The sequence below is a fragment of the Seriola dumerili genome, unplaced genomic scaffold (genome assembly GCF_002260705.1).
Source record: "Seriola dumerili isolate Sdu_G_001 unplaced genomic scaffold, Sdu_1.0 BDQW01000187.1, whole genome shotgun sequence".
Lineage (NCBI taxonomy): Eukaryota > Metazoa > Chordata > Actinopteri > Carangiformes > Carangidae > Seriola > Seriola dumerili.
In genome coordinates this window covers 3136840-3160329 of record NW_019174442.1, presented here as the reverse complement: position 1 = coordinate 3160329, position 23490 = coordinate 3136840, and the positions used below count along the sequence as shown (strand labels likewise).

Below are 23490 nucleotides of genomic sequence, written 5' to 3'. Positions count from 1 at the left end.
TGAGCATATATCCCATAATAGGAGGCATTCATCCAGATGACCTCCTCTGTCACTGTGACAACTCAGTGACAGGCAAACTCACAAAGACATTCTGTGTGTGTGTTTGTGTTTTAGCTTTGTAGAAAAACAGTCAAAAAAGGGAAAAAATGCTTATCTTAACCAGTCTCAAGTCACATCATCCCTCTCGCTCTCTCTCCCTCTCAAAGTAGTCTCTTCTCTGTTTATGTGGCGGTACATATATGCATGTGGCAGCCCTAGGCTAGCATTCTCAGTTATTTGAGTCTATACCAGTGTCACACACAGAGACAACAGGAGGATATTAGGACTAGCATCCATTCTCTCCCTTCCCTTGTGTTTTTTATTATATGGAGTTTCTAAATTACGCCCTATTTCAGTTTACAGGAAGTTCAGCCACAGAGCTATTCCTCAGCCAAAGGCTTAAGGCTTGGTAGACTTAATTTTGTCTGGCGGCAGAATTGCAAACTTTAGCTGCACAGTCATTACTGTAACTTACTGTAGGTCCAGTGAGACACACAACTGTAATCACTCAAAAGTTAGTTCACACTTCTCTCCAGTGTAAGGTAACTTCACATGAAAAGCTCCGCTGCTGCTGCTATGCAACAGTTTGTTTACATGCAGATCATGTACTGTATATAGTGCATTTACTTTACTTGCGTGCTGATTTTGCATTTATTAACTACAGCGAGTGTAATGCTTACAGCAGCATTATTGCAGATTAAGTGTAGCTGCAGTATAACGATTCCAAAATGAGATACTGAAGTGAGAATTCCCCTGAAAGCACACTGTGCCTCTGCCGGAGGTTTATGCCAATTCACATCAACAAGCCAACTCAAAAACCCTGTTTTCTGATCGACTAATGATCTGATCTGTTGTGTATAAGACACTCAAAAAGTGGGTCAGTCAGGTCACAATTGCTTCTTTCTGCATTTGTGCTTCATTGCTTGTGCATTTCTGGGTATTCTTGGTCTGGAGCACAGAAGAATTGAACAGTGAATGTGATTTATAAATTCTGGAGCATCATAATTATTGGGTGATTGTGTAGCTACTTAAGAATGAGAAAAACATAATTTCAACATGTATAGACTTTGCTGCGATTGTAAATAGATGGGTCCATCATCAAAAGGTGCAAGAAGCTAGATATCAGGAGTCTTTGAAACACTGATCATTTAATGGAAGTTGTTCTTTAAAGGAAACCAGTTAAAGTTCAAGCTCCATTTAATGTCACACTGGAAGTAAGAAGTGATGTCCTTAACCTAAAGAAAAATGTCTGACATTTGCAAAACATTACAAATGTAGATGCAACAGTGAATGTTAACACAACAAGCAGAAAATGCTAAGTGCAGCTGTTTCCTATACAGTATTAACACGTAAAATCAGGGGAGGGTGCAGACAGTGCTGATAAGCCTTTCTCAAAAGTGTAGACTAGAAAAATGCTGTTAAAACTCATTAACTATCAGGCTCATATATCTTTAAACATGTGACACTGATGGGTGTCTGGGAGGATAGATAAGGAGCAGGAATTAGGGAGGAGAAGATTCTTTTTCCAGGGATTTACACAAATACACACTGAGTGAGTTTTAATGCCCTCTACCAGTATTGATTACCTACAAGTCTGACTGATTGAAAGCTAGATATAGAAAAGCATACATCAATAAAATACTCTGGAAAAACTGGAGAGAGTTTTAAAGAGAATGCCCTTTCCCACCCATGCACAAACTCAAACATCTACCATGCAATGATTGCAGATATCCGATGAGCGGCATCAGTGATAGTTTGAGATGCCAAAAAGTGTCAGTAACCCAAAAAAACCTTGCTCAGCTTCAAGGTTCATTCAAGGTTTCTCTTGGATGCTGGTAGCAACATAGCGGGACATAGCAACCCTGCCACCTCTCACAAATCTAAAATATTATTCTGACCACCTGCTTTGAGAGAGAGATCTGTTTATAACTCGATTGCGGATTTTACTCCAGCCCCATCAATGCTTGTGTATCTGTGGTTGGAGTTGATTGTCTTGCCATTTAAGAAGGAGAACAAGGCATATAAGTGGAGATAAGTGATGATGATGGCAGATGGATAGATGTATGTATGAAAATGAACACGACAAGGAGCAACATACCGAGCATCTTTGAAACATCAATCCTTTAATGAAACCTTCAAGGACAACAGCGACTGTTTTCTTGCTGGCTCATGCTGCCATCGCTTCTCTAAGATCATTCGAGGGTGACGAAAGCATGTCACTACAAATGCTGGCTGGGCATTGACAGTAGCTTTGATGCTTTCACCCCTTTCTTTAGATATTTCTTTTGTATCATGTCTGAAATGAAGTGGTTTAAGCTTATAGTGACCTTGCACTCAGCCTTTTGCTATTCTAAATAAGAGTCTCAGCGTAATGCCTAAGAATTAGTGAGGTACTGTATATCTGAAGGTTTGGAGACAGTCTTTCAGCTTTAGATCATTTTCAATTGCACAGAAAATCGGAGGGTTTTTTTCTGGATGGCACACTAAGAGCTATGATGGAACTACTGTGTGAATTGATGCACTTACAAAATGGCATAATTGCAGTCTCATTTCACAAAATATCTACCAATTTGAAAAACCTTCCTCTGACAGTGCTAACACTGGTAATAAATTAAAATTTACAATTGAATGTCATTGACATTTTTCTGCCTTTTTATTCACTACGCACCTTCAGGAATTCAAATGGCTAAAGTGTAACTGGAAAATGTGAACTTCTATACCCAGGAATCCTGAAATGCCAGTAAACACTCAAGTTTACCAGCCCTGCATGTCTGTGGTGCATTTGCAGTAAAGCCTTCTTTACACTGAGATCCCACTAGACTGGCGTTAAGAAGATCCTCCATTGTGCCACCTTTGCTTGTTTACACTGAACCAAACAAAGCTGGCATATTTCCACCTCAGAAGGATGCCGTTACACAACAGTGCATCTGTGTCTGTCCCACAATGACAGCTCGAGTGATTCGCTGATGTTTCAAATTCAGTTTTCTTTCTCTGTTGAAGTTACATTTTTCAGTTCATGTGGCCAGAGAAGCAGAGATACCTGACACCAGTTACATTTGACAAGCAAACTATAAAATCTTATCTAGGGGCAACGGGAGGCTCGTCTCTGCCGTAGCAATATTTTTTGTAAAAATGTGTCAAAGATGTTTGCTTATACTGTAATACGGCTACACAGGTGAGGATGTAATCATCAGACCTTTGGGAACATTGAGGAGAGAAATCAGGTAACAATGTTTAATTTAAAAGCTTAGGGGATCTACTGTCAGGAGAAAATGGCATTTCAGAATGGATGGAAATTGCTTTTTGGGGGTAAAAATTATGCAAGATATGGAGTTATCCTCCAATATGAGATTACAGGTTTGGCTTGATCAACCAAGCCTACCGCCACAAAGCCACCTGCACTGGATTTCCACAAGAAGTAGAAAAACAATAGTTGTTGACCCAAATGTGATCCCTTTATAGCTTTGTTTACATAGATAAACCGTTACAGATAGACAGATAGACAGATAGACAGATAGACAGATAGACAGATAGACAGATAGACAGATAGATAGATAGATAGATAGATAGATAGATAGATAGATAGATAGATAGATAGATAGATAGATAGATAGATAGATAGATAGATAGATTTTTTTTTCTTTTTCATTTTGAAAGGTCGGATGACACTTTTTTCCTTATCCCTGGATGCTGGCCTTGGATGGATTTCATTTTAATTCTGCTCTGCATTGGCCTTTGTCTGTAGTGTTGTGTGCTGAATTTGTATTCACTGCTCTGTTTCGTCTTGTTCAGTCTCCTTCCTTATTCTGTTCTGTTCTGCATTTCATTGCTCTGTTTTGTTCTGTTCTGCCCCCTTATATTCTTCTGTCAATACATTTCACTCTGTTGCATATCCACCAATCAAATGTAAATATCCTATAAGCATCATCACACAGCTCACAGCCCTGCTGAGCAAAAGGAAAAATAAAGAGAGAGAAAGAAAGAGAAAGAATGAGCAGATAAATGTGTTTGTGGTGAGATTACCATGCATCATAAACCCATAAACCCTGCAAGGAATCAGAGGGATGGAGGGGAGAGATGGGGATTCGGGACAGAGGGAATTCAACAAAAGAGGGACATGGAGGGGAAAGAAGAGGAGATGCAAATATGGATGATGGTTAACAGCAACGTTAGAGTAGAAAAACACGAGAGAATGATAGGGAGGAAAGTGAAGATCAGGAAGGAGCAGTGAGAATGTCAAAAGGCAGAGATACTGAAATACAGAGAGATAGAGAGAGAAAAAAACAAATGTAAGCCCCTGAGATTAACTCTCTCATTTCTCTATGGGGAAGAATAGAAAAAAAGAGGCTTTCTACCTCCTATCCTCTCAGCCTCCCTTTGATATCTCTCTCTCTCTTTCTGTCTCATATTCTAATATCTTTAGTCTGTATTCATCATGTTGGAACAGACTCGCTGAGCTCGCTAAAGCATGAACACACATAGCTAACCTAGCTGGACACAAATCCCTCTCTGTTGCTCTCTTTCTTCCTCTTTTCCCCCCTATTGCTTTGAAATTTCAGTTGATCTCTTCATCTCTCTATCAAAATCTTCCATTATTTGTCTTCTCACAATTTCACTTGTCTGTTGTGGACTTGAGGGTGCCATAAATTATTTTTACCTGACTTTTTCTTCTCCATCTGTGGCATTTTGGCAGCTGTGTAACTGTTGCATGGGGCCAATAATACACAACAGTGCTCATCATTGTTGTGGTCGGTTTAACGAGCTTTGCTAATAAGATGAACAAGCTTCATGCTGACCGGTTAATGGTACATTCACTGGCGCTCCACAGCGTAGTTACTTACAGTTTTCACAGCTTACAATGGAGAAACATTGAAGATTGATTGAATTGCTAATATAATGTGATTTACACATTACACATAATACACACACACACACACACACACATTTGTGATTGTTTTAAAGGAATTTTGATTCACTTCATTCTTTAACCTTTGGCCTCTTACTGTAAAAGTAAGATGGTCCTCTCAACACTATGTAAACACAAACCTTTGAAATATACAGCTATAGTTACAGTAACTATTATTAAGTCATTATTGAAGATATTTGCCATGGCTCAAAGGACAGACAGGGTTATTCTCATTTTCCTCCCCTACTTAAGCTTCTGTCTTGGACTTCAAGAGGACTTTTGAGGACTTTGTGCTCACATTTTTTTTTTTTTTTTTAAATGGTGTTTCACGATGACCATATAGGATAAGATCTAATTTCTGTGTATTTCTTTGACTTATGTGTCAGTGTTTACTATTGTGCAGAGTTAGTGTTTCAGCTTGGTTTGGATCCTCTTGTAAATAAACTTTCTTACATGTGTGAGGACCACAGTAGCTGTCACAGTGCAAAGCTGGATGCGGCTGTTGAAATGGGATAGAAAGTAAACAATTCCACAGCTGTGCTGTGAAACAGGTTTTAAAGTGAATCTCAAGCCACTGCAGCAGCATCTCAAGATATCCTCCATACCTCCTGTTAATCATTTCTCTACTCCCTTTTTCCTCAGCCTTCCCTTCACTCCAGTTCTCCACTGTGGCAGCTATACTTTCCATTCCCTCTTCTCTGTCCTTCTTATTATCTATTTTCCTATTTTCCCTTCGGGTAATTTTTTATTTCATTCCTGCTCTAAACTTGAATTTTACTTCTGCATGCTGATGCAGCTGTTCTGCAGGTAACTATAACAAAGTCACTAATTAATATTCTTGCATATGGCTCCATTCATTGACTGGCACTGCTGCAAAACTGGCGCCCCAGCTGTGATTTGAGAGAACCTCATGCCTTGAATATAAAGTCATCTGCCTGTCCTTATGATCAGTCCTCAAAGGCTGCTTTCTCTGTCACCAGTCTATAACCAGCATTGGACACAAAGAAATACAAACTGGCCAAAGCAAGAAGAATCACATTTCTCACCATGTCAGTGTAGGCCATGTAACCCTTTGTGTTGTTGCATTTTTGAGTACACCTAAGATTCGGCCACAATGTACTCGTGGCGACCTCACAGACTTTAATGCAGTAGTATAAATCCTTCTTTATGTTTGCTTTATAGCCGCATTCTTCTTTTCTTTTTTTTCTTGTGGTTATGTGGCCTCTCTCATTCTCCCTCTCTCCTAACTTCCTTCATTTCTTTGTGGTCGTCTGTCCCTGCTCCCTGAGCCTTTAAGAATCTGAAGTATTTTATTTTTCCTTTAGCCTCAAATCAATTCCAGACGCCACCGTTTCCTGCCCCCCCACCTCTCTCTTTCTCTACCTCCCTTAGGGGCTATAGACCCAACCCCCCCCCCCCCCCCCCCCCCCCCACACCACAACACACACACACACACACACACACACACACACACAGAAACAGAGTGAAACAGACAGAGTGCGCATGAGGCGTAGAGTCTCAGGTTTTGCTTGCTTTTCCATAGCATGAATTCCTTTAACTATTTTTTCCTCCCCCATTTCTGTTCCAGGAATTGTGTGTGTTTTTGTGTGTCTATTTTTATGATTGAGCAACATCTTTTCCCAATGACTATTCCCCTTTTCCTCTCTGTGTTTGTCTTGGCACATCTCCTGTCATACTCATCTGTCTTTCTATCTCTCAGATTAAAAGGTGCAGTGACAGTGTCATGAATCTCTCTGTGATGGGGAGTGTGTGTGTGTCTCAGTGAACCATGAACCTCTACCGATGTCCTCAATGAGTTATTTTTGAAGTACTGAATTCATTAACTATTTGTGGATATGTACACACATGAAGAAGATGGCCGGTTGATTGATTCTTGATATTTTTTTAAAGCAAGGCAAGAAGATGTCTTTCTGTGTCTGACAGTCATGAGCCATTTTCTCAAAGAGAGCGATAAAAAGTCAGATGTGATGAACAAGAATGGAGAAAAAAGAAAAACAAATCTGTGATTTTCTGCAGCACCATGTGATTATCCATATTCATTTTCCTTTCCTAAGTACATTCCAAGTCTTGTGCAGTAATTACAGCGTCATTCTAGCACTGTAATGCAAAGCTATAATTGCTATGGTGGATCCTACTGGACTGTGACAGAAAAAAGAGAAAGAGGAAAAAAGAGGAGTAAAAAGAACGAAAGCAGAAGAAAGAAAAAAGCACAATATTAACAACAAAAAGGGAGAAAGGACAGAGCAAGAGAGAAAGGAATTTAATTTAAGTGCCGGTTAATTAAAGATGCCCTTCAACACCACATTCATAAGGTTTCTATTTAAGTCAATAACAAGTCAATCCGAACATAGTTGATGGTGCAAGACCTTGCCTCTTTTTTAATTTTCACACTTTTAATTCTATTGCCGTCCATTTTGGAAATTACTCATCATAATTAACTGCGAACATCCCTAATGTAGAGTTCATCTTTCTAATTGTCAGGAGTGAGAGGCCTAAGAGCTACAAAGTTAAACCCCACGAAGAGGGCATTCCCATGCAAACCAATAGCCAATAAACAGCAGTCAGCAGGCTAATTGGAGCTGCATTGTATTGCCTCAAGCTTAACTGCATCTCCCATTGTTTTACTGTCTATTTCTGCTGCTCATTTGGAAGAACACAGAGAGCGGATTGGTTTGGTCATCAACTTGTTTTCAGCCCAGAGGATTTCCTTACGAATTTTAAAGGCCAAATTAGTAACAGTGCTGTGACGCACCCTGCTGAAACAGTCACCCCATTACTGCCATTCTTTATGTTTTCATTATGATTCAATGTACTTCTTCCAATAATTCATTAACTCAGCTTTTCATGCGAGGAGGATTTTAGCCACAGTGTACATTTTTGTGAACGCTACAGTGGTGAGGAGCTTTACTTTATGTTAAATTGGGTTCCTAAAGTTACCTAAAACATTAATGTCAATATTTAAGTTCTGTGGAATTGTGTTTGACTGGATAAATTCAAAATTGTGAAGGTACATGAGTAACCACGCAAACACAATGACCACACTCCATGTCGGAAATGGTTATGTCTTGCATCCGAGCTGAGCTTTGATGAATGCATGATATGCAATTATGAGGCAGCTGTCTGCACAGAGGTGAACCATGGTCACAGTGATATAAAACAGCAAAGAATATTGGTCTTGCAGTCAATTAAAAGGCACAAAATATGTTTGCCAAATGATTTTAAAAAAAAAAAAACATCTCTGTCTCATTAGCACAAAAAAATTGTTCTGATTGCACATAATTTACTGCATATTATTTCCATATAAATGAGTGTGATTTTCAGTAATTGAGGATGCTAATTGAAATGAGCAAAACAAAAATGTTCTCAAAATACACATATAAATGGAGTTTAAAGTATTTTATTTTGTAAAAAATAAACAGAATAATTTAGCTCTGCATGTGAACAATGGCGGAGTTAATTAGGTGCTGGTTAGCTGAATGCAACAAATGGAGGTTTGTGTGTGCAGTCAGCACATTGGCTGTCTTCTCCATAAACAGTTTTGTTTATTTAGCATTCTTCAAATTAACATAACCTCTCTCTTTGTTGTGATAATAGCAATGTCAGAAATGACATGTTAATAATTTCTTTCTCTAAATTGTGTTACTGTAATAATTACACTGGTGAAAGTAACTGTACTGCTAATTACTTTTCCATTTCACATATGGATCTGTAACAACATGAAAATACACTGATGGACATTAAAAAAGACTTGTTATTTATAAAGGAGGTACAGAGAAAAGTAGACAACCACTATAACACAAGTCTGAACTTAAAAAATATTTTCCTCAATAACTGACTCAAACATGTCACTTGGTTTTACCTTTATACACATCTGGCTGCAATGTGACTGACAGCCATAAAACAAGGAGAGGAGAGGAGAGTACACTTTGGGAGCCACATCTCCTACAGATGACAAAGAGATTAAGGATTATCTCTTCCTGTAGCTGGACTGCTCCTGCATGCTACATGTATTCAGCTTTTTCCGGAAATCAATAACCTGTTTCCTGCATGTTTTGCCTTCTCTCCAAGGCCCACAAAAACACAGTATTTACCAACTATGCTTACTCCTTCCAAGCTAAGTGAATCCATATTCACTCATGATTCTAACCCTTCCACACAAGGGCATCAGTTTCCTTGTGGGAGATGCTTTTGTGTCTCCCAAGAGGAAACAGCTCTGCTTCACAGAGGAAACCGATCCTTTACAGACGGTTCTCTCCATCAAAAACCTATCAAAGCTCCATGACACAAAGCGCATTACCTTTGGAGAGGTGGATAACAGGTGACTAATGTTCGTCCCTATCAAATCTACTGATGATGTATGCCTACACGTTTTCACTGCATGCACCTCTAACTGTGGTATTGTCAGAGCCAGTGATTATGGTCTGCGCAGTTGTGCCATGTACCTTTCACTGGGCTTTGTACTGTGTGTCGCTGATTCAAAAAAAAAAAAACACCAGATCAAATCTAAATTGGTGCACTTGCATATCTCTTTCTCGCTCTTCCCCATTATTTTTGTCACAGTCAACTATGTGACAGAGCAAAAATGATGAGAAAGCATAATAAACGGCATAATTATAAACTGCACAATCATTATATTATGTATTAATTACATTTCCTAATACATATTAGATTTCCATGTTTTGGACATTAAACTGCTGTCGGACATTTAGAACTTCATTCCCCTTCATGTAAAACGATACTAATGATGTTAAAGTGAGGTTGATTAGACATAATAGTACATGATAATAGTACATGAAGAAAGTGAGTGTGTGTGTGTGTGTGTGTGTGTGTGTGTGTGTGTGTGTGTATAAACAGCAGACGTGGGGTCTTGTGGGTGGTAATTAGTACTTGAATTTCACTAATGGCTTAACAGGAATCAGCAACCTCTACAAATTCACACACACATGCTAACAAATTCACACATAACAGACACACACATACAAGCGCACACACACACAAACACAGAAGACTAACTTTGCAGTAACTGTGGGTCTGTGGGTGTTGCTAGCCTCTCATTAATACCTATTTTCACAAATGCTGAGATGGCGTTGCAGCTCTTTCTTTGTAATCGCTTCACCACACTCACACACACTGAAACACACACACAGGGGCCTATTAGTTCCTCTAATTGAAAGGCAATTAAGCCTCAGGTTTCGTGGTGTGAGCTAAACGCTGGGTGTCTGTTTTCAGCACCACTCTGTTTTTAAGCTTTTAACAGACCACAAAGAGCCAGCCACCGAAACGAGACACTCAAAGTGAACATTAATACACTGACTCTCCTGCCTGTCTGTGCATCTTTGGGTCTTTCAGCATTCTGTGTCCCTCTCTGACTTCTGAGTCTGTCACTCTTTAGTCTTCCATTTTCACATATTTCCATTATGGTAAAATTTTGTATTGTAAACAAACACAATTTATGGTTAAATCTTTGCAACATCTCAAGTTTGTGTCACTTGACAGTTGCTGGACCATTGTCTTCATTTGTGTTGGGTTCCTTTCTTTCATTCTCCCTCCTTCCTCTTGCTCTCTGGTTCATTTCATCAATCATTCATCATCAAATCTCTCCTTGCAGAACATGTCACTTGAAGAAACCAGACATTTAAAAAGAAGTGGAAAAAGTACAGTCCACAGCTTTGCATATACAGCAGAATAGCTTGGGGATTTGTTTTGGAGAGTAGGAGTGGATTTATACAGTAACAGAAAATCTCATTTTAAACCTCACATGACCCCTTTTCTCATCCAAGCATAAACAGAGAAAGAAAAATATCACATCTGGTTCAAATAGTGTTTAGGGTTATAGAGGGGTCCGGTGGTTGGAGGCGCTCTCGTGTGAGTGAATGGTTACAGGTTGGGTCCTGCCAATAGTCAATCATTGTGTGTTTGTGGTGTCCTTAGTGCATCTCCTCAGGCAAGATCTTAAATGCATACTTGTCAATTTACTGTAAATAACTGTAGTTAAGTACACTTTTAGATCAGATCAAAAATACACAAAGCAGGGTAATGTGTTAGTCATACCTATCACAGAAAAATGCAAATCTAATACTTGGAAAAGCTAAAATTGAGTTTAAGAGTGTATTGCCTTTACTGTGCTTTGAAAATACACAGATTTGTTTTTTGTATCAGCTTCGTTATTTCATTACCTCAAATATATTCAAGTTCAAACCAAGGCAGCAAACTACAGTTCTCTGTTGTACCACCATCTTGGTTCATGTCACAACAGACTCGCCACCATGCCAAATGACACCAATGTGGCAGGAACAAACGATGATACAGTGGCTGTGAGAACACAGAAGGGACAAATGTCGCCTTCAAGCTGCACTCTGGGAACAAACAACACATTCTACATTAATTTCTTGTTCATGTTGGCCGGTTAGCTAATTCAGACATAACCCTTTAGTTTCATGGCTTGGGGACAGTTGATGTTCACTGTGGTCAGTTCAGAAAAGGCGAATAGAAAACTTTTCAATTGTGTATCAGCATTTAAACTGTGTAAAGACAAGTCATGGCAGTCATGATGTGTTAAAACTCTGATCATACATGATAATTATGAAAAACTCTCTTTCCTAGTGTTTATGATAGTCAACATCCTTTATCTTAAAAGGGATACTTATGAAAATCCACCTCTGAGCCGTCCGCACAAGCTAAAGGGATAAAAATCTCCTCATACAACACCTGAAACTGAAACCAAACGATAAACTCCTAAGCACCAGAGGGTTTGTCCTGTAGATGAATGTGTGGATGAATTGGGCTTTTCAAGATGAGATCAATTCCATGTTTGAAAGGCTTTGTCCAATGTGAAAAGAAAAGAGACAACACAAGAAAAATTCACAATTCCCATCTCCCCTCCTTTGTCTGTTAATTCTCATATGTATGGATTATGCCATTTGTACACATTGTGCACACATCATTGTTTGCCTACACATTCCTGACACAGGCAATATGTGGAGACAGACGGAGGGGGTGAAAAGACACACACAGTCAGCTCCATACACAATCACACACAGTGTTCTGAGGCAGACGGGGATATATATCACATTTGTACATGAATGAATCACCTTTATTACTACTGACCCCTAGAGAGAGAAAGTTTGAGCGTAGGGGGGAAAAAAGTGGGGTCAAGTCTGTTATTTTTTTTCCATCTGTATAGTTTCCAGCCATTTTCCAATGTTATTTTAATGGCTGCTGTTGGAGGTTTGGCTCACCAAGAAGAGAAAGAGAAATCACTGACAGAAACACCGGCAGAGGGAGTGCTGAGAAAGATGAAAGGGAGGAATAGGCAGAGACAGAGTGGAAGAGATAGAAAGAGAGAGACATACACAGCAAAACTGCCTCCCACATGTATATGAGAGACACAGAGAATGAGTGAAATGAATCACAATGATTGAAATGATAATCCCAGCTATTTTTTTCGGAAATATTGTTTAACCATGTTTATTGAACTGTAGGTTTAAGTCCCACTTTGACCTGGGATTGTATTTTTCAAAGCAGTGTGTTATTGTGTCAAAACTACTGTCTACAAACGACATCTATTGCATGTCCGTCCATCCTGAAAGAAAGATCCCTCCTCAGGTGCTCCTTTTTCCACCTTTATCTCTCTTTTTCCGAGGGAGATTTTCCGAGGGAGATTTTCCTTATTCGATTCAGGTTTCTAAGGACATGGTGTTGTATGCTGTGCAGATTTTCACGCCACTACAGGCAAATTGGTGATTTGTAATATTTGGCTATAGAAACAAAATTGAACTTGACTAAATTTGATTTGAAATTTCAAAAGAAAATCTCAACTGAAATTGAAATATATCACATTGCTTAGTGATATGCGAGTTCGAAACTACCACAGCAATGACCACTTAACACTAAAGATATTAAACTAGTATCTGCACTGCTTAAAGTTAATGTATTATCAACACTGTGTACCAATCTGTACCACACAAACTAGCCCCATTGAGAAATTTCTACTGGGTTAAGGGGCCACACCTGTCCTGATCAATATAGGTCAAAGTGGTCAAAATAGTTTTAATGCATTTAACATAATGTTTACATTGTTTTTACAAAAATCAAAATCCAACATAAGTCGTCTAGTATTACACCTTGCGAGTGCAGTTTGCAGCAGGTGATTCAATTCAGCAGCAAGCTTTTAGACTTCCTGTGACTGAGGACAGAGATTTCAACTTAACTGCAGAAATCAAAACGACAACCTTTAATCATGTTAGCTAAAATAGAAATAATGGGAGAGGCACGATGAAAAAAAATACTTTTGGAGAATTTCCTTCAATCAGTTGGTGAAATACTCGTATGTGCTTTACTTCGGTTCTAGAGATAATCATGGTGATTGCAGCTGGGCAGCCATTACAGCTACTCTGACTGAAGAGGCACAGCATGACACACAGCCAGAGAGGGAGGGGAAGAAAAAGAGCATGACAAAATGCAAAAATGCATTTTCTATACAACATCGATTTACCTACTCAAACACTATTTTACTGTAGACCCCGATTCTCTGTGTAACATGATTAGAGTGACTGTTTGCTAATCGTTGTGTTCCATATTGTAATGGGCACACACAGTAAAGGAATGCAGCGATGAAGGAGACCACATGACTGTAACTATCAGTTAATGATCTCTCAACAACAAAATTTGAACAGATTTCTTAACGTTTAGTTTGTCCTACTTGTCAGTTTACCCAATACAGGAATGTTTTCATCAATGTCTGTTTGTTTGTTGGTTTGTAGGATTGCAGGATTATTTAAAAAGTACTGAACTGACTTGCACCAAACTTGTTGGAGAGATGGGACAATGGCCAGCGAAGAAACCATCATATTTTGGTGCTGATCTGGTTAAAAGGGCCAGATCAAGGAATGTTCTCGTCACTTTTCTGAACTTTGTGACATAAGGCATTTTCCGACATTTTAGTCAATTTTTCAGGAAATAATGACGTATGTTGATATGAAAACTAGAAATATTTATGTTGTTTAGATCTATGACTGTGCAATTTGGTGCAATCTGGATCTGATAAACATGTGTAGGCTGGTCTGGCGTTAGAAGGGGTATGGGCTCTACTGAATGTCATTCTGGTTCATAATGAAATACGCAAGGTGTGATTGGTCAGTTAGTGATGATATGTAAGCCAGCGGGGCTTGTCGCGCTGCATTTTAACCCCACTGCTCCGACCTCTGTGACACACACACATGCACAGTGTGTTAATGTTAGCTAATGAATCACAGTAGTCTAGTCCATCACTTGAGTCATGGATTCACAGCAATGCTACGAGCCCTGGGGAATGGCAAACACACACACACACACACACACACACACACACACACACACGTATGCTGTTCACTAGTCTAATGTGACTTTTGAGTCATGTATTCAGACAGAGGAAGTGGTCCGGCCAAAAGGCATGTTCGCCCTAGGGAGTCATTATCGCTGTCTGTTTCTGTGTTGCATGTTTCTCTCTCTTTCTTTTTCTCTCTCTCTCTCTCACTGTGCAGTTCTCTCAAACAAAGGAATATTAGACATGAACTATGTGTAGGGTTATCCAAGATTCCCAATTCATACATGCTGATGATGTTTTTAAAATATACATTGAAATTCATCAAATGTGTCCTTTGAGTATATAAAAAGACATGAAAATGAAATTGTTTCTTTTGTTAGTGGAAATTATTTTATACCTTACTTTGTTTGAATTTGACAGCAGGGTCATTTCATTGGCATCAAGCGTGTCTCATGTAATCACATTCACAGTCACGATGAGTATTGGTGGTCACTCTGTACACCGCTATCAATCAATTTCATTATTATTGTTTTTTATGTGTTGGACTTGACACATATCTGACAGTTTTTGAGACAAATGGCTCATGACCAGCAGCAGGGTATCAGGATATTGGTGAAAGCAATTTATTTTGGACTTGTTTTATTTTTACTTGTTAAATAAACCTGACACTTAACTTGACATATAAATGACAGTTTGAGAGTCTGTTAATAAATTCTGCATATCAGATTTCAGATCCATGCACAGCAAGTTCACACCAGGGTTTCTAATTGTTTTGGTGTTGTTCTTAAGAATTCTTTGATGTTTTTGCACATTCTGTTCAAATTCACAAATTTCACCTGCAAGTGACAACTTCCAAGAATAGATATTCCTGAGTTTTTTGTTTTTATTGTCTTGTTATAAATTGTTAGCTATTTCTAAATTTCACAACTCAAATTTGGCACAGAAAAGAAAAAACATAATTAGACAATAACAGCTCTCATTTTCTGTTTTTAAATGACTTTTTCAGCCTATAAAGTTTTGTGTAAAATGGAGAAATTAAGTAGGATTCTGCTGACACAGTTATGTCTTTCACTCCTCTTTTCTCTTATCTGTTTCAGTCATCACTACTACTACTTCGTCTCCGACTCTTATTCAATCTTTTATTTATTCCGCAAGATAATTTCAGTTTAGACCCTGATACGTCACAACGAGCAGCCATCTTGCTGTAGCAGTGGCGAGCATGAAACAGCTTTGAAGCTTATACAAATACATGACAGACAGGCACAGGCACACATCCATATACAGATCCACATAGAGATATGCACATCCATCAGAGGACTCAAGCATAATTAGCCAGATGATGAGGCGCTATGGGATTAACTGTCAACGCTTCCTGGTTGGCTGGTCATGTGGTCAACAGGAGCCAATGAGCCCAGAGGGACTTTTCTCATCTACTGAGCTATTGAATGTTAAACACACATATGCGCACACTCTCACACACACACACACACACACACACACACACACACACACACACACACACGTTTATTCACATGGTCCAGGCAAAGAAACATCAGTGGAGCATAGTCCTTGAGAGTCCTTGTCATACTATAAGAGATTCTCCACCCAGCTACAGCTACGAAAATTAATTTGTTGTTATAGTAAAGAGATTTGTGCACATAATCACTCACTCTAAGTGTTTGCTTCTTTCATGTGTATAATGATTTTGGAATACTAATGGCTTTGGTGCAATTATTTTGAAGTCTAATCAGACTACTTTGGCATTGTTAGGATGTCTTCAGTGAGCAACACTAGAGGTCTATGTGGACTATATCATGGAGGATCTGCAGTTCTGTCCTAAATCTCCTGTCAACCATGTCAGGAGTGGAGGAGGTTCATTAGAGATTCAGTTGTGAACAAATGATGCATCAATATCTAACCACTGGGCTACCAAGCAAGATATTTGACATATATTGTAGCATGGGTCATTTCATTGACTTCATTGTCTTACATGAAGTGCAATTAGGTGCATTTGTTTCCCAATTTGCATCAGTGTAACACAGTTAGCTTTCTTGTCTTTCATCTGACTTTGAATTCCAAGTTTTACCTTGACATGAGCAACTAATGGATGTCATCATGGTGGCCATTATAGCACATGGTTGTTACTGTCCTGTGTCTGAATTTAGCCAAATCCTTTATTGCTTGTCACTTCTGTTTTCTCTTTGCATATTTTTAGTTTCTTTTCTTCATCTGAACATCTGAACTTAACCATGCCATAGCCATGAGTGCAGCAGATCAGAAAAAACAAACAGACAAACAACCTGGGACTTGCTGGTACTAAAAGCTGACAGCAGGAGCCAAGCACACCCGTTCTGTTCTGTTGAAACAGTCAGATTGTTTTGAAAAGCAACAGAGCAGAGCTTATGACCTCCCATATGGCCGCTAGAGGCCCAATCATCTTTATTCCTCTATCCACTAAATCTTGGCATCATTTGATTCGTTCCTTCATTGCGCTCATCAAATTCATTTTACTCGATGCTCATATGCCAAGACTTTTCATTAAAATTGCACTTAAGGCATTTCCCTGACATTGATCTAGAGTTCCATGCAGTGAGCAAGCAGTTTCTTGCTTCACAGTTCAGGACTGTTGATGAACACATTTGATTTTGTACAGATCAAATTTAATCTTTTTTTCCTGCTGATTCATTCACTACAGAGGCAAAGATACCTGAATCATTGCCTGTACACTGATTAGTGTGCTGTAACAGATCAAACTGAAACCCATGTAAAGGGAAACTCATTATTCTAAATCTGACTTAAATGACTTTTATATATTCTCCAACTTGCTTTACATTGCTTTCATTACATTCGAAAAGCATGTAGATAGTGCAATACAGTTACCCAGCGTTGTACATGAGCTGAACCTCCCACACTGAATCATTCTGTGTCTAATTGAATTAAAGCTAATGAGTTTACAGACAGCATTGTCTGGATAATTAGTACAATGTCCTAATCAAGACAACAACCATTTAAGAAGTCAGATCTCCAACTGCAGTCAATTAACATTACCCTCTATAAAAAGATATCAATGAATGATTACTAAACTGTTTGTGTTTTTCGTTGGCAGTGTTAAATGTATCACTTTTACAGAAATGTATTTATTTGAAAACAGAAGTTTTATTAAATTCAATGTAAATTTGCTCAGATAGATTGTTTTAAAGCAGTTATAACATTGTTATAATGGTTACTGACCAAGCTTCTTTCTGCTCTCTCTCTTAGGCTTTGTGATCGGAGGAGAGAGGGAGTGAACAAACACTGAGCGGGAAAAAGAAGAAAAAGAAGAAAGAGAAGAAGAACAGTAGTGACGTGAAAGTTGGTGATGAGTATCCGCAGCAACAGGCTCCATCTAAGCTAATGAACTAGAAATTCATCAACAAAATTTTGTTAGCAAAACCAGGATATCACCTCAGTGGGAGCGGAGCTCCACTGAGAGGAACCAGAAAGTAGGGGGCGGAGTGAAGTGCACACTAGCTCAGTGGAAAAGATGGCGATGCTGATGATGAAGCGGCAGGGCTTTGGGCTGCTGAGGACCTTCCTGGTGTTGCTGGGAGTTTCTGCGCTCTGTAGCGTCGCATTAGGAACCCGGAAAGGAAATGCTTCCTTGGATCAAAGGAGCCACAGACACAGACATCCAGGTGTGACAAAAGCGACAATGTTTCCTAATCATTTGGCTTTAACATGTTCTGTAACAGGATTTTTTTCGAACTTCAGTTTCACCTGACAAAACACAGATGGTCACGCACAACACTTCTTGTTCGTGGTGTTTGTACATTAAAACTGACAATGACCCCTTCTCTCAAATTTACCCTTCGTGACCATGTGTCACTTTGTACTGTCCTGACAGCCCAATTTTTTACAATTACTGTACATATTAACTTGAACAAACCTAAATGTCTTGTCAACAATATGATTTCAATTTTTTAGTTTTTTTCTCTTTACTTAGCATTTCTTTTTTTTTTCGCCAAGGCACCCTTCAGATGTTCAAAAATGGCTGTTGCTCAGCTACAACGACAGCCTGCTCCTGTTAGCCACTGAGCAGCTGCACTGCAACAAACGGAGGTTAAGTGCCTCCCCACCTAAAGAACTACTTGTTGAAGCATGTGTCATTCCCACCAGCCACCCACATTTTCTCAGCTGGGATTTGAACCCGTGATCCATAATTCAAAAGTGGGCCTCTCTGTTCAGGAGGTTACTGCCTCCCACCCACTTTTGAGTTCAGTCTATTGAAAATATTCTCAGAAAATGAACTACAGCTGTAGTGATAATTCATTCATTCAACTTAGAGTGTCTTAAATAAACCTTTTATTTTGCCTTTAACAATTTAAAAATTTCAATAAATGGCCAAAATAATTGTGTTGTAGAATTCTTTGGTTAAACAGAAAAATGTAGTATTGGTTTAAATAAATTTATTGATGTTTGTTTTTGGCGCTTGCAGGTCACTTGTCCTTGCATAGACACAAACAGAGGGCGGGGAAGGAAGGGCAGGTACTCCACAGGTCCAAACGAGGATGGGTCTGGAATCAGTTCTTCGTCATTGAGGAGTACACTGGACCTGATCCAGTTCTGGTGGGCAGGGTGAGTATAATATAGTGTGAGATAATAAAGCATTCTTCCATCAACTCTTCTTCTCTTCCGTTGAGTCAAACAGAATTAATACCCAAATAACAGTCTAAAATTTGACTTGCTCCCCAATTAATAGCCATACTGCCCTCCAGTGACAGTCATGGCGGGGGCATGGAGGGTGACGGCAAATGGCTCCACCAGGATTTAAATGTACTTTTGTCATATATCAAGGAGAAAGAGAGAGGTCATGTTCACATTCAGGGGTGAAGATGATTGGTGGTTCTCCTCCACAACAACAACATCACTCAAACCCAGCAGAGGCTTTCATAAACAACAAATGATGTTTACAATACATCATATTTCATTGTCTAGGGGTTGTAAAGGAGGACCAACAATTTAATTGAATGTTGAACATTCCTCATTTTTTTTATGACAATGTTTTAAATCTCTTACTTATTAGTGTTTGCCCATCTGACATAGCACAGCTACTAGCCTCTATCTTAGTATTTCAGCTCCTTTAGTTTGTAGAATTGAGAAATAGAAGCCTCATGTTACTTTTGCCAACCAGGCTACCTGTCTCACTGTGCAACCACCAATTTGTCTCCCTTACTCTTTAGTTCCACAACATCTGAAATCCAGATGTTGGCAGCACCAAACATGTCCTACATTTGCACGTCTTTGTTTTCAGTTTAGTTTGTCTCACTCTCCTCGTTTCTTGTTCTTCAGCTCCACTCAGACGTAGACTCAGGCGATGGCAACATCAAGTATATCCTTTCCGGTGAAGGTGCAGGAACGATCTTTGTTATTGATGACAAGACGGGCAACATCCACGCCACAAAAACCCTGGACCGTGAGGAGCAGGCCCAGTACACTTTAACAGCCCAGGCAGTGGCCAGAGACACAAATAAGCCTCTGGAGCCTCCATCAGAGTTCATTGTGAAAGTACAGGACATCAACGATAATCCTCCTGAGTTTCTACATGGGCCGTACTATGCCAGGGTGCCTGAGATGTCTAATGTTGGTGAGTAGTAAAAGACAGGTTATGGCAACAGAAGGGGAGGCCAAGTTTGGTGATGGGGAAAAGGACAGTGTAGAAGAAGACTAGAGCATCATCTTGGAAGGTAAATGCATGTTAGCTGAGCATGTTAACTTACAAAGAGAGTCAATCCAAAATGTAGATTGTGTGCTTATGTTACAATAAGTGAGTTTAGTCTAAATTGAGGATTCAGCAGTAATTAAGAAAACTCGAAATCTTGAATGCAAGCTGGAAATGCCATCTATTTTCAGTACAGAAAAGATCATCTCTGTATATTGAGTGACGTTTGTTAATGAAGTCACTGATGGAGTTTGTGTTGTTTGTCTGCTAAACAGCCGTTCTCTTACATTATTGATTATCACTGAAATCTGAACATAGGAAGTGTGACAGAAGTGGCTATGAGATAGTACCATTAGCTGATACATTCAGCTCCTAAAAAGATCCTTTAATTTTTTTTTCCTTTCTTTTCTTATATGCACATAAAAGAGAAAATGTTCTCAACCAAAGCAGAGGCAAGGAAATATTTAGCAGTAGGTTGGCATGGGCAAGACCTCCTACCATCTCCTTGGAGTCTCCTTACTTAGAGCTTCTGATCTTGATAGATTTTCTTTCCAAATATTATGTGGTCTTGGAGAGTATTCAACCCCTTAAGGCTGACCTGAAATGAACCACATTGGCAGTGGTGCTGCCAGAAACTCTGACAGCCAGAGAAATCCCTTCTTTGAATGGACTGGACTTCCAAAGAAAGAACTTCTGAAAGGACTTCTGAATGAGTTCTGTTCAGGTTTTTTCACACATCCGTTTCTTGAGTTGAAACCTGAATACAGAAGTCTGACAGGGAGGGGCCACCGGTTGCCATCAGCCTCAACGACAGAAGTGGAACAGAAAGAAAAGATGTAATTTGACTAACTAGGTCCATGTTCCCTCATGGATGTCAGAATTAGCACAGATAGAGAAGGCAGTCTTTTTCAAATTAACATTCTTGGTAATTTATCCTTTACACTTAAGGTAGCTGCCACATTGAGACAAAGGCTGAATGAAATTTGATTACAGTTATATACACAATGGATTTCATACAGACTAGGATAGTGGTGCTCACATGGCTGCAATGGAGAACTGTTGTCCAATCCTCACATGTGGAACAGAAAAGAAGATATGTTGAACCAAGAGGAATACACCTTATCATTGATGTGACACACTTAAAAGGGTCCAGTCAATACTACCCAGTTGCAAAGACAGAACTAGCAGTTTTAGTACCTGAAATCATATACTGTAGGTCTAGAGAGGAAACTGAAGGACTCATTTACTAAATCTTTAAAAGTTAACATGGTGTTGATATCTCACAGTCACAACCTGAAATGCATTTTGATTTGAGCAGCAAATAACGTACTTTGATGTTCTGTTTTCATTAATTATTTGTTGGTATAGAATAAAATGTTTTACATAAAAAAAACCTTCCATAAATAAAATAATAATAAATAATCATTAATTCCTGCAGTGTCTATAGGAGGCAACGATATGACAAAGTGGACAGTGAGGAAGAGCAGAAAGAGAGAGGTTATTGTAGAGAAGGAGAGAGAAATTAGTTAGAGAGTGACTACGGGTTAGGATGTGGGAAGGGAGAGACATTTGGGCAAAGTAATCAAACCGGGCTAATCGAAGCAGTGTTGGATATTTGACTGGCTCAAATCCATAGCTCACATTTCTAATTGGTTTGGAGATTACCAGCTTTTCATGCTATCACACACACACATACACACACAAATACACACATGCACACATGCTTGGCATATGACAGTTGACAACCTCAACTCTGAGACACTTAAGCTTAAAGAGAGAGATGGACAGAGAGTGGCAGCTATGTGTATGCATCTGCAGGTCTAAACTGCTGCTGATGTTACTTTTCTTTCAAAGAGTTGGTGCAGGTCGACAGCTGTAGAAGTACTTCTGTGAATTTTTGTGTGAGTTAGTTTCATGAGTTCTGTCACATCTGAAAAGGGAAATTTTAAATATTAAGCAAAGTTAATAAAAATGTATTTCACACTTTTCACAAATTTAATCTATTTGGCCTATTTGCTCAGTTTAACTGTGTCAAGTTCAGTTAAGTAAGATTTACTTGAAGTAGATTACTGTTGTCGGGTGAAAACACCACATCTTCAAAATGGCCATTTTTGGGGACTTGATTCTGAGCTTGACAACCATGCATGTTTTAGATTATCCAATGGGTTTTGAAAGGGTTTCACGACTCCAAGGGCTATAGAAGTGTCAACGCAAGGAGGGAAAATAATGTATTTAAAACATGAAAATCGCCACAATTGAAGAGTGGATGTTTCCACCCAACAATGATGAAATGTAGAGAAATAATAGTGGAGACCAGCCTCACAGCAGCATTTCATCTTCAGTGTGAGAGAAGGGAGAGTGTTTTTCATTCCCTTTTCCCATACAGCCGGTGCAGGCAGGTGAATCGACACACATTCTATGACAAGCTTATTTGTCAAACCATTCTTGAACCGAATCACTGAGGTGGAGTCATCTCCTGACTTGTCTGTCATGTCTGTTTGTCTGTCCTGTAGGTACATCAGTGATGCAGGTGACAGCTACAGATGCTGATGACCCCACCTACGGCAACAGCGCCAGACTGGTGTACAGCATACTGCAAGGACAACCATATTTCTCTGTGGAGCCTCAGACAGGTGAGGCTGAAAACAGATTCCAGCCCTAGGTCTACAACCATCTACACCACAACCAAATACAAGCTTATAGGCCTTGATGTACTACCATGCTCAAGTGTATGCTCAGCCGGATAGGTAGCCAGTTAGCCAGTTCACCAGATAGGTATGTTTTACAGGGCCTTCAAAATAAGTACTGCAAATTTCAGTTTGTTTTAACAACTACTATTCATCACTACAAAATGTTAAATCTTAAATGTCATCAGTAATATGATTTAGGCATGACTGTGTATCCAAGCATTATTAACCTCAAGCCTGAACTGCCATGTGAACCAGGCATCCTGCGGAAACTGCTTGTTGCTAAGACCAAACTGAAAATCTTTCTGGATTATTTTTTATCTTCTACTGCTCTTAATATAAAAAGTACTCTCTGCTGCAGGGATCATGTAACAGCAAGTCCTTTCCTGTGAAATTGGTGAGGAAAAGAAGGCACTGCTGTAAAAAGAGGTCCCCAGAGGACACTCAACCTGGTCTCTGCAGAGCTCAGGCCTAATATTTGGGTTTGCATTAAAAGAAGAAATTGGATACCAGGAGAGAGGTTAGGGCAGACACGGAGCTATGTTGGGTCAGACAGAGTGAAGAAGAAGAAAAAGAAAGGTTGGGGAAGAGAAAGAGAGAGAAATTGGTTGAGTTCATGGAAAGAGAGAGGTTAGGGCATGGAGAGGGAGAGTGATTTGGGCAGAGTAAATCTGGCTAATCAAACCAGTGTTGGGTATTTGACTGGCTCAAATCCATAGCTCATATTTCTAATTGGTTTGGAGATTACCAGCTTTTTGTGCTGTCACACACACACACAAACACACACACACACACACACACACACACACACACACACACACACACACACACACAC

General features: G+C 39.3%; 1 protein-coding gene across 2 annotated transcripts in view; it reads left to right on the top strand.

Annotated features, from left to right (window-relative positions):
• The window catches only part of cdh11 (cadherin 11), an 81629-nt gene that overhangs the window by 37682 nt on the left and 20457 nt on the right, over window positions 1-23490 (top strand). For both annotated transcript variants that reach the window (XM_022752832.1, XM_022752833.1), the window contains exons 3-6: window positions 17529-17944; window positions 18745-18884; window positions 19599-19893; window positions 22482-22601. In XM_022752832.1, the coding sequence (XP_022608553.1) occupies window positions 17794-17944; window positions 18745-18884; window positions 19599-19893; window positions 22482-22601 (706 nt within the window). In that variant the 5' untranslated portion in view covers window positions 17529-17793. The remainder of the gene's footprint in view (window positions 1-17528; window positions 17945-18744; window positions 18885-19598; window positions 19894-22481; window positions 22602-23490) is intronic.